This window comes from Lepisma saccharinum, chromosome 2 (assembly GCF_977018435.1).
Source record: "Lepisma saccharinum chromosome 2, izLepSacc3.1, whole genome shotgun sequence".
NCBI classification, from domain to species: domain Eukaryota; kingdom Metazoa; phylum Arthropoda; class Insecta; order Zygentoma; family Lepismatidae; genus Lepisma; species Lepisma saccharinum.
In genome coordinates this window covers 85,092,415-85,105,086 of record NC_139230.1, presented here as the reverse complement: position 1 = coordinate 85,105,086, position 12,672 = coordinate 85,092,415, and the positions used below count along the sequence as shown (strand labels likewise).

The 12,672-nt window shown below is 36.5% G+C and overlaps 1 protein-coding gene across 1 annotated transcript in view; it reads left to right on the top strand.

The window, feature by feature from the left end:
* wls (Wnt ligand secretion mediator) overlaps positions 1-12,672 on the top strand; it is a 126,075-nt gene that overhangs the window by 63,316 nt on the left and 50,087 nt on the right. The window contains exon 6 of the mRNA XM_083117468.1: positions 8,411-8,588. Within this exon, the coding sequence (XP_082973594.1) occupies positions 8,411-8,588 (178 nt within the window). The remainder of the gene's footprint in view (positions 1-8,410; positions 8,589-12,672) is intronic.

Sequence of the window (12,672 nt, the reverse complement as noted above, 5' to 3'; positions counted from 1 at the left end):
GTCGCATCTGCCTGAAGCAGATCGGGGATTCAAATCTTTCTAGTTGTCAGACAAGTCACTGGCGCCACACTTCCCAGCCTGTCGTAAACATTACAAACAAGCTGAAGAAAGGGAGGGGGAGTTCTGTTGGGTCTTATTACCATCATATTTAAAGATAATACAGTTGTTGAAGACAGACATTGCAGTACTTTTTATTATGCAAAACTTAATCGCAAATAAACGAATTAGTGAACACTGACTTATTTTTAATGTGTGAATGTTTTTGAGTAAAGCAGTGTTGGGCAGATGGGGAGAAAAATGCACACTTCATGGGATAAACATGATAAAGATATTAAGGAAGGGGTTCCCAAAACAGGCCTATCCGAACATATCATAATGAGCGGACATAGGATTATAAAAAGAGAAGTAATTAGGAAGGAGGAGAATAAATTAAACAGGAACGTTTATGAAGCTGCATTTATATGCACCGGAAAAGGAATAAGCTTAACAGAGATGATGGTAATCTGGAGGAAGGGTGGATCGCTTTTCTTGAAAAGTGGGATAAAGCGGTAAATACCGACACTAAAATGGGTTTTCATGTCACTCCTGAGGTTGTGAGGGCCGTCGAAGAAGAGAGGGAGTTCACGTTGGAATGGTGACGTAAACGATCATAGAGGGGAACTTTGGAGGGGAAAAATTATCCCCTTCAACGCAGCACAGGAGCGCTCCCAGTCCATGTGTTCTACCCAACTCTGAGGGGAGTCACTAGGGGGCTATAATAGGTCGTCAATTTTTATTTGTTTTAGTTGTGTGGTTTTTGTTTTTAACTTTTTTAACCAGTGAAGGTTTTCTTCGAAGTTTTTATCCTCAACTTATGATTTGACAACGCGGTACCTTGTTTGGCACCTAAAGTTTTTTTATTTTTACCTGATGAAGGAAGTAGTACAGACTTCTGAAACGTCGTTTTGAACCATTTCTACTCACTCACGTAAGTCATTTATATATTTTTATCAGCAGTGTGGCTTTTTATTTCTGCAAACGGCATTTGAAATAAGCAATTTTTCCCTTTTGTTACTATGGGATAAATTGAAGATAAAAGGCTATAACTGCTCAACCACTGCATCTTTTTTTAAAGTTTAAATTCTAAATGTAAGAATGAACAAAAGCAACATTTTAAGTAAATTCCGACAATTAAAGAGTCCAAGGGGGAAGTGGGGGCAAAATCCCAAATTTCGAATTTTTCCATATTACGCAAAATTTCTGAATGCCGTAATTTCAATCTTTTTTCAAAGTTGCGGCAGGAGCATTACAAATGCTCAGAGAGTGGTCTTTTGTTGTCCTTCTCTCAAAATTTGGTCCATCCAGCATCCATAGGGCCGACGCCAGAAGCAAAATTCTGTAATTACGCAAAATTTCTGAATGACATGATTCTGTTGTACTATTATTTATTTTGAAAGTTGTGACAGGAGCATTATGTTTCCTCATAGAGTGGTCTTTTGTTATGTTTCCCTCAAAATTTGGTCTATCCAGCGTCCATAGGGCCGACGCTAGAAGCGAAATTCCATAATTACCCAAAATTCCCAAACGTCGTAATTTCAGTTTTTTTTTCTTGTTTTTTTTTTTTCTTTCAAAAGTTGCGGCACGAGCATTACATATCCTCATAGAGTGGTCTTTTGTTGTGCTTCCCTCAAAGTTTAGTCCATCCAGCATCCATAGGGCCAACGCTAGAAACCAAAATTCTGTAATTACCCAAAAATTTCCAAACGCTGCATTTTTTCCCCCCTTCCTTTCTTTCAAAGAAGCGGCACGAGCATTACATATTCTCATAGAGTGGTGCTTCCCTTTAAATTTGGTCCATCCAGCATCCATAGGGCAGTCACTAGAAGCGAAAATCCTGGTCACGCCACTGACTCTAGTGTTCAAATGGATTAATCTTGTGTTATCTGCAAGATAAGAGTTTTGTTTATCAGAAGGCAAGACAAGAATGAAAATAAGTTGTTGGATGAGTTATTGCTGTCAGAAGCGATATAGGCAAGGGACTGCTTTGGAAGAGCTAGACATAACACTGGCGCCAGTAGCAGCCTCCCTCCAGACAGACTGTCACCAGTGCACAGGTGGTGAATAGAATGTTCTGTGCGTTTTAAAGAAAGGAAAGCACTTGTTGAAGACAAGAAAAGCTGGACTCCAGCATTCATGTTTTTTAGACAGCAGCTTGCTTATTCCTGAACCAAGTCACAGAAAGAAAGGGGGAAGATTATTGTATTTTAAGGGACACACGAGCACTATTTTGTATGCAGATAGCTGCATTAAGAAGGCTCCTTCGTGAAAAGCCCTGCACAGTGGTGTGCCCAGAGGGGGTGGGGAATCAAACTCCCTTCCCCCTTGGCCAAGTATTCCTAAAAAAAGAACGTTGTAGGCAGGAAAAGATGGCAAAATTAGGGCTGACTACTACTAAAAAAATTAATTATCTCTTGTGAGAGGAGATTAGCGACTTTTTTCACTCGTTAGGTGTCAAGTGTCCTTCAGCCATGTATTAAAACTCTTCCTATCTCATGCCATTCTCTTAACTTCCAAGAGTGTTTTCCCTCTTTCAGTAACCATCTCTGACAGGTATTGTTCCCATTCTATTCGAGGTCTTCCTCTTCTTCTCCTTCCTTCGGGTCTGGCTTCCATTACTTGTTTTTTTCTTCTTCCATTCTGATGACATGTACATACCAGCCTAGTGTTGTTCTCTCTATTACCTCTTCAATTGATTCTACTTGAAGCTGTTCCCTAATTTTAGTGTTCCTGATTCTATCTTGTCTGGTTCTTCCTACCACTGTTCTGAGGTATTTCATCTCTGTTGCTGTTAATCTACTTTTATGCTTATTTTGGAGCATTAAGCTTTCCATGCCATGGAGCGATGTTGGTATAATTATAGTTTTATGAATCCTTAATGTGGTATTTTCTGCTATTATATTACTTATTTGGTAATATATGTTGTTTGTTTTTAGAACTCTGTTATTTATTTCTTCTTCTACTTTTCCATCAGCAGTTCTTATTGTTCCCAAATATTCATATCTATTCACTTGTTCTAGCTGTTCACCTTGCCATTTTATTTCCAATCTCTCTTCATTTCTTTGTTTTGATAGCATTGCATTACTTTACTCTTCTTTGGGTTCACTATCATTTGTCTATCTTGGATTGAGCTGGTCCAATCAATTACTGTATCTTGTAGTTCCTGTTTGGTTGATGTTATTAAAATCTGTATCATCTGCATACAGAAGTGTTTGTATGTAATCTGGTTCCAGTTTCCTATTCCCAACCTTATATTTTCAAGTTCTTTTTCTACATTGTTTATGAGTCTATCTCCTTGTTTAACTCGTTTATTCATATCATATTCTTTTGGTTTCTCACCTCCTATTCTCACTATTCCTTAAACTGTCTTATAGACACTATTTTTCTTACTAGTTTCTCTGAGGCTTCTATTTTCTGTAATGCTGACGATAGTTGTTGTCGTGGTACTGTATTGAAGCTGCCTTTAAATCCAAAAGGTCTACAAACAGTTCCTTTTCACTGCTCAGGAATTTATCTATAACTTTTCATAGAATGAGAATGTAATCTTGTTTGTCTTCCTCTTCTGAAGGCTGCTTTTTTTCTTCTAACGCCCCCTCTACTTCATCTCTTAGCCTTCTTTCTAATATTCTTGTGTATATTTTTAGAGCTACTGATGATAGACAGATTGCTCTATAATTTTCACATTTTACTGTGCTGCCCTTTTTGTGGATTGGTATGATCATGTTTCTTTCCCAATCTTTGAGTATTTTAATTCTCTTCCATGCTTCATTACAAATCTTCCACAACCATTCTACAACTTTCTTTCCTCCAAATTTTACTCTCTTTATTGCATCCTCTACTTTTTGCATTCGTATTTAATCTCTTCCATCCTGTTCTACATTTGCACTCTCTATTGCATCTTCATTCATCTCATTTTAATCTCTAAATGTGTATTCATAATACTTACTCCATGTCTTCAAAATATCTTCAGTTTCTGTGTGTATCTTTCCTGATTCATCTTCTATTTCTTATTCTCTTCCCATATTTTCCTTTCATTGGTTTTACTGTCTGCCAGAACTAGACTATTCCCCTTGGTAGTTTTTCTCTATTTCTATCTCAAACCCTTACCATGATTCTTTCTTTGCTTATCGAACTGCTTGCTTTGCTTCATTTCTTCTCTGAACATACTCATTCAATTTCTCCTCTGTTTTATTTTATTTTACATGTACCTCTTCCATGCTCGTTACTTCTTTTAACTATTTTTTTATTCTACCATCGTGATCTTTTCTTCTCCTATGGTTGTTAAACCACAAACTTCTGTAGCTGCCTTGATCAGTACTCTTTTTAGTATATTTCTTCTAATTCATCTTTATCTTGGTTCTGGATATATAACTCTCTCTCTCTTTACTTTACTTTTTGTATTCGTTTAGGTTCCTGGAATCTTGTTTTCATTATTAGTAATTTATGTTCCATGCTTTGTTCACTTCTGTACACTCTGACATCTTGAATTTCATATCTTGTATTTTTAGTGTAGGTGAAATAATCCATTGCACTTCTTGCCCTTCTTCTTTCTGCTACAAATGTTATTTTATGTACTATTTTATATGTATTTCCTGTAAATAAATTAATGTCTATACAATATTCAATCATTCCTTCTCCACAATATTCAATCATTGTTGTTCTCCATTGCTATTTTTCACTGTTTCTGCTGTATACTTTCCCATACACTCGTTCCCCTTCTTTGGTTCATTTCCATTTCTGTCATTCATGTCTCCCATAATGGTCACATGTCTCGCAAAATCCTTAGCCTTATTCATATTTTCTTGTAGGTTGACATAGAAAAGACATTTTTCACATTAATTTGCATCCTCTGTAGGTCCATATATCTGTATAAGTGATATCTTCTCCATTTCCATATCTGCTCTTAATATTCTTGATGTAATTGATTCCCAATTTACTATTTTCTTAGTACATTCTTCTTCAGATATTATACCCACACCTTCCTTTGCTCTTGCTTTCTTATCTACTCCTGATTATGTTAAGGGTTCCCTTATTCACCAGCATATCTCCTGAACTTTTCCTTTTGGGCTTGCTAATGCATAGGATTTTAATCTTGTATTTTTCCATTTCTTATATTATCTCACATTCTTTACCTGCCAGAGGGGTTATATTCCATGCTAATCATTTTCCTTTTCTTGCCTTGTCATTTCCATTTAATCTGCCCGGCATCTACCTTTTGTGTTCTCTGAATAACAATGAATTTCAATGCCACATGGGTTATTAACCCTACATGCAGGCTAGCCGCATAAAAGGGCTGCCTTCTTATGGCTTTCTGGCCTGCCAGTTTGGAGGGTTTACTCCCTCACAGTGTCAGTCATTCTGTTGCTCCAACTCTGCCTCTGACTATCTGGTTCTAGACCCTTTTGGACTGATGTCTTCTTGGACTGTAGGCCAGTACTGAAGAAACTGCTGCCAATCTTCAGGGATTTTTATCAACTTCCCAGTCTAGATCCACAGTGTTTAGTGAAATCAGGGCCACCTTGAGAAGGATGGTTTTCTTTGAACATGCACTGTGGTCTTGGCAAGGGGAAGGTTATATGTTCACTTCACCTTACCCTGGGTTACCCCTCGACCCTGCAAAAATACACAAGTTGTAAAAACTTCTTCCCTTGTAAGACCCCTACTTAACGCAATAAAAACAGTAGAACACGTATATGTTCCCTGATTTTAGGTTTCCACATTATGCAACCAATCTTAATGGTTCCAATAAAGTACAGTATATTGTAAATTTTTCCCACATTTTAAGTTTTTTCAGCTTGGTCCCCAGAAAAATGTAAATTCGAGATTTCATTATGTATACACCTAAAATCGAACAAGATTGTGGAATGCAAGTTTCTAGAATACTGCTCAACTACAAGTAATTGTCCTCACCAATCCTGCTTGTTTTAGTATGAATAATACAAGTTAATATTTATTGGATAATTGAGCAGTTTGGGAGTAAAACTTGATAACTCATGAAAGTATGAAGAACACAGTTGAAAGTTAGGCCATTGTGTTGTGGCTTATGCACACATATGTTCCTGTGTGTTTTTAACAATTGCCCTGCCCCTACTGAATATACTTTGTTCACTAAGGTGTAAGCAACATGAGACTGTGCAGCAGCAATGCCTAAGCATGTCAAGCTAACTTTGCAGCAGGTTTTATGTATCAATCCACGCGAGAACTGAGCTCAGAATCTTCCGTGCCAGTCTTGCCTCAACCGCTGAGCTGCTTACATCGCAGACACTGAGAAAATCTGCAGTGTTGCCAACTGCACAACACATCAAAACCCGCACGCATGTCAAGCAGAATGTATTTTTTGCTTCTTTTTGCCTCCTGAAACATAAAATTTTTAAAGTTCTTTCTGTGCATAGATTATGTAATGTGTCCTACTTAATATAAATCACAAAATATCTTCGAAACATGAGAGCATGTGTGTGTATTTAGAGCAAAAAAAAAAACCAACAAAGGAATAAACAACGATAGGCCCCTCTTGAATTTAATGACAAATTATTGTTTTTTGGTTAGAAATAAATAAATTTATGAAAAACTTTGTTGGTTTGTTCACAATACATCCACTACTATAAGACACATGCACTTCAACTTATACCACCAAAAAAAGCTTAATTTGTTATTGGTGATATATACACAATGTAGTGCATTGTCTGCTGCTATAACTCTGGTTTCAATTTATGAATCACTTCACTAAACCATTATTCAAATCTTGGTTCGTCCATTTCTTGCTGATAAAAACCCTTCCCTTTTCTTTGCATGGAACAGTAAACATGCACCTTTAACAATGCCTTCATTGCCGCAAGTGGGTTAAACATGAAGCCTCACCCTTCCCCTGTCTCTTCAGTTGCTTCAGCCCTGGTGGTGGTTTTGCAAGCTGGTATCCTTCCATGCTTGATTCAATGTACACCCCCACCCCTCCCCCTGAGTTGACGCGCGTCATGTCCAAATAATAAACATGCTTCTTCTCACATCGATATCTTTTATTACCATGGAGATTATTTTGTCGTCAAACAACAAACAATCGTTTCCTCTTTCTAAACTCAAACTGCAAATCATTCAATACCCATGATACTGTTCATGCACACAGTGACGGCAAATCACCTCACACCCTGTTTTATTTGGATCTTGTTGCTGTAAGGAGGAATATGCATTTAAAACAACTTGATTGACTTTGAAGGAATTTTCCCTTCGGATGATGTCCAATATTTCACTCAGGTTAAACCATGTGCTGAACAGGAGGCCGATTCAGCCGTTCTCGCTGCTGTATAGCATGAGTATGAGTCACGATAAAGATAGGGTTAAAATAGTGGGATGTGCAATACTGGTATCACAGATTCCACGCTCTCTGCAACGTGTTCAGTCTCGCTTGAGCTTCAGCAATTTTTCAGCGCAATAGACATTCCAGTTGGTGAATCTGTGGATCCAAGTTTGTCTGCACAGCGATTGCAACCAATCAAGTCCATACCTGCTAATGGATGTATTAATTTGTATGTATTTTACAAATTAAATAACTGTTTTCTTGAAAGTATGCAGTTATGTCGTAATAGAACCCTTCTCAGCGGAACTCTATTGTACATGCGCTTTTGGATCTACATATGCAAAAACCTGCTGCAAAGTTAACTTGACGCACAGCTTAAAGTTATCTCAAATTTTAATTGAAATGGATTATCAGGTTTTACTCCTGAGCCACTCAGTTTTCAACATAGCATGATTGTAGGCTCATAACATTGCTACATTTTAGAATTTTTCTATTCATTTTGGTTTATTTTGTGAGCCACGGGTGTTGGATGAAGAGAAATTTTTGTGTAAAATTGAGATTTTTTACTTTGTCTTCTCCTTCTGACTGTGCTTAATGAGAAGGGGATTCCAAAATTTTACAATGATCCCCAATTGTCTATGATAAATATTTGTCATGTGATATTTTTGTACATCACTGCATGTTTGAATAAAAACGTGCCTGAAAATTTCTGGCAATAAAGACTTGTATGTGTAAAACGGTTCGAGCAGCTCAAGGTTAAACTTGAAACTAAGTTCTGGTTTGGTTATCCTACTTGTGCTTTAAGTATGTATATGACCCTTCTATTTCCTATTTTTTTTAATGTTAGCATGATATTTTGGACACTGATTAAGGAATTGGGAACAGATTGGAATATACCTTAAGGTATTCAACAAAGTATATAGTGTTCAGACAAGTATCATAGGAGTATATATATTTCAACAGTGGCATTATTAATGTAGTCTAGTATGTAAATGAGAGCAGAGTTTAGCATGTTGAATAAAAACATATTTTCAAGTAATATTATCAAATTTTAGCTTAGTTTAAATTGTTTTTATTTTGCAGGCCATTATTCAGAATGGAGGTTTTACTAAGGTTTGGGTGTCATTGAAGACAGTTTTCTTCCCATTTATAGTTGCAATAATGATTTGGTTTTGGAATCGTGTCCATCAACTTCCAAGGCCTCCAGCACTTCTTGAATACATGCTGATGTTTCTGGGTAGTGCTTTAACATTATTAAATTGTGAGTATAACAGAGTAGTAACTTTTATTCATTCAGATGTAGCTAGATAAAAGTATCTGTAATCACTTATCATGCACTTAATTGTCTTTTGTTAATAGTACTAAACAATTTATATTTGGTTCTTACATATTTTTTTTGTAATTTGAATTTATATTTAATTAGTGATGCAACTAATTAATTGATATCTGCATGAAAAAATTAGTGTGTTGGTTTACTGGTAAAACTGCTGAAATTTTACCAAACTAGTGTTTCTATAAATATCCTGTAATTTTACAGCTAAATTCTGCCACTGTTATTTTTTCATCAATTAATATAATAGTATAATTCATATAATCAGCTTTTGTGAAGCAAATGTTTCTCTTTCTAAGGCAAAACCTATTGAAACATAACTTGTTCATGGAATATTTGCATTAAATTTATATCTGTACTTTATTGGTATTTGCAAAATGTCTTATTTGCCCACCCCTGCATTCAGTTAAATGAAAACAACAACTTTATATCCAAGAAGTAAATGGTCAGTTGATGGTGGTGTGAGTGAAAATTATTCCCACTTCAATTGTATGGAAAGTCATATACATATTGCCTTTCCTGGAGGTGATGTCTAAATGATGTCTGCTGGAAAGATCTTTGTAGGCAGCATAAAGTGCAAGGTTATAGCAGTCTCATAATGAATCACATCTGAAAGAGAAACAGGGAAAGAATACCCTTCACCAATGAGGAAACACTCAAAGAATGTAACATGATTTGCTATCCTGTAAAGTAGAAACTGTAGGTGAGTGATTAGTGCCACAAATTCACGATCTGAAGGATGCATGTTTGATGACCCCTCCCCCTCCCCTAAGAGGAAGTAGTTGTTCGCTTCACTTGATAATGCAAGGTTCAACATGCGTGTGTTTGAACCTGCACCTCAACAAGTAACTATTTATTTTATTTTACATAACTAGAAAAATATCTAATGCTCAAGTTATACTTGTGATTTTTTTTATTAAATGATTTCACATACATAAATTTTTGAAGCATCTCAAATTTCTTATGATAAAGAACTAATACATGTTGGAATATCATCCTATATATGTGAAGCAGAATCCGAGTGCTCTTAGATGAAGTCTGCTGTCACATTAACTGAAAGTGTGTACTATTTTGGTCTTCTATATTTGAGATTGTTTCAAGTTCGTTCCCCTAAGTTTATATTTTTAAAAAAAATTACTTACTGTACATAATAAACATAGTATGTTCAATAATTTTTCTATCAATGTGCAAATAAATATTACTAATAGAATTATTCTTGAATCCTGGATGTAGGAATTAATCAAATATTTATTATTTTTCAAAACACTGTATCAACACTGTAAGGTTAACCAGGACTTCTTTACGCCATTGTCTATTATTCATGCACAAGTTATGTTAACATCTGAACCATTTTGAACAGCTTGTATTGAATAATAATGTGACATTTGATACTCTGTTTTCTCTTTCTGCTTTTTACATTACAAAGTGGAAATTCAATTAAAATTGTATTTTTGAAGCGATCTTGAACAATTCCATTTAGAAACCATTCTATATAAACACAAGCTTTAAATTACACACTTGTTTCATTTATACCTTATTTAATTTAAAGTAATTTGGTATTGAGTAAAATATTATTTAAAGAAAGCGATTGTTCTCGAATGTGTAATAAATAACACAGGCCTGCGAAATTGAAGCTGTTGAAAAATACAAGAGACGTGTTCGCTGAGTTTTATGTTATTGGGTGTGCTGATTTCGAAAATGACCTCCATTTTTTTCATCACGTCAGAATTTTTTGTACAATCGATATCGATATTTTTGCTAAAATCCTATGTGAAAAGGAATTTTCGCGAACAATTTTGCATGCACTATCTGGCAACAGTGGTTTTGATCCATTTAATTCTATGTAAAATCGATGCTTGGTGATGCAAATTGATTTATTAGCAATTGATTTTATTTATAGGTTTAAATGGAAGAAAACCACTGTTGCCAGATCGCATGAGCCGCCTCTGGTCGAGAGAAAAACACAAAGTTCCCTTGAGTTTACACTTTTAACATCCCATTATGGTGAAGTTTCTAGAAAAAAAGCACCAACGTATTATGTTCATTTGTGTTTATTAAGGTAACGTACATATAATAGATGATTAACCACAAGGAGCAATGTATGTGTACGGGCCTCCCCGATGGCGTAGAGGCAACGTCGTCGCCTTGTAATCAATGGGTCCCGGGTTTGATACCCGGTGGAGGCACATGGCACAGTGGTTCGGATTCCACTTTAAACTGTAGGTCCAGTCCCAATTAGCCTTCCTGTGCATAAAGTGGACTTAAAACAACAAATCAATCAAATCAATGTATGTGTACATGAACGTTTGACACAAATTGTAAACTGAACAAACAACAAAACCAAACACAAAGAAAGTTTATATTTACGTATATACCCTTTTGCCTTTGAAACTTCTTTTTGACGTTCTTCTTTTATGCGCAATCTCAGGCCTCTCTCGTGTTAACATCCAACAGTAGTCGGCGAGCACGTTCTTGTCCCATCGTCCTTGATATTTGCGCTCCATATCTTTAATATCTTGGTGGAACCTTTCACCCTGTTCTTCGCTGACTGCTCCTAAATTTTCGGGGAAATAGTCCACATGTGAGTGAAGGAAATGTAGTTTGACACTCATGGAGCAACGCAACGCTTGAAATTTATCCAGCATATTCATAACATTTGCTTTATAGTCATGATCCTTGTAATTTTCCGATAGACATCGATAAACATCCGATAGAATGTTCTCAGGATAAGAGATTAGCTTGTGATTTTTTCGGTTATTCCACATAGACATGGACATGGCAGGCACAAAAGTAACAATCATCACAGCGGTTTCTTGGCTCCCTCCATGTCATAGGAATTCCAAAGAGTAAAGCAGTCTTCTTTCCGTTGAGCCATAAGCGTAGATCATTGAGACACTGCACACACACTTTATGAGGAGCCCACGATTTGTCCTGGTCTCAGAGTTTCATGCCAAAATACGCAAGATAAAGTTTTCTTACATAGTTTGTAATGCTCCTCATGCGATGTTTAAGAACACTATATTCGCCGCATATGTAACAAAAGTTATCTGGCACATTTTCACAACGTCTCGAACTCAAAGCCATGGTTCATGAAACACACAGAGGAAAGCACCAGTTACAATTGTTTTTGTGATGCAGTTTCCACTTGTCACTGTATCAGCGCACGCACAACACTACACATGAAAGACAAATTGAGATGAACTTACAAATTTCCATGTCTTTTATCTTACTACGAACGTGGTAAGTACATGATCTGCTGGGTTAAAGAGCGATAAACTGAGTCCCTCATGAGGACATCTGTTTTATATCGTTTCTGCTGCCTCCAGACAAGTCGCGAGAATTCAGTCTTACGAATAACACATTCAGGATCAATCCAGATAAAGCTGGACACAACTGGAAGGTGACTGCCGATTACGCTGGCTTAGCGAGCATTCCTGCGCAGTAGGCGAACCAAGATAAGGATTTGCGCGACGCTATTGGCCGAGAGCGATTGCGGCAAGGAGGGAGGGACGTCGATGTGGGGGAGTCACAGAGGGGTATCGTTTCACCATGGTAGAATGATGGTCAGGCAGGTAGGGAAGATATTCCACGCACCACAAAATACATAAAGTTCACCTATCACTTCCCTTGTATTTTTTTCATCGCAGGCCTGTGTAAGTGGATGAAAAGTGGTATATAAAAAGACATATTGGTTTTAAAATGGTGAATATAATCCTAAATTTGATTTAGAAACTACACTTATTCCACAGAATTAACATTTCACTTCTAATAGCACATTTATGTAGTTATCATAGTATTAAGTTTATTTCTGTGTAAAGGGGTCCAATTTTGCTTCTCCAATATTAACAGCAGAATTAATCAATTTTCCGGGAATTGCATAACTCTCAGGATAATTCAGACCTCAGAAGGTGTCGCGTCTGTGAATAAACCCTGAATTTCGTGTTTAAGAGTTAATTTCGCTTTTTGCAGTTCATTTCGCATTATTTCGTGACAAAATATGGTCACAAAAAGCATC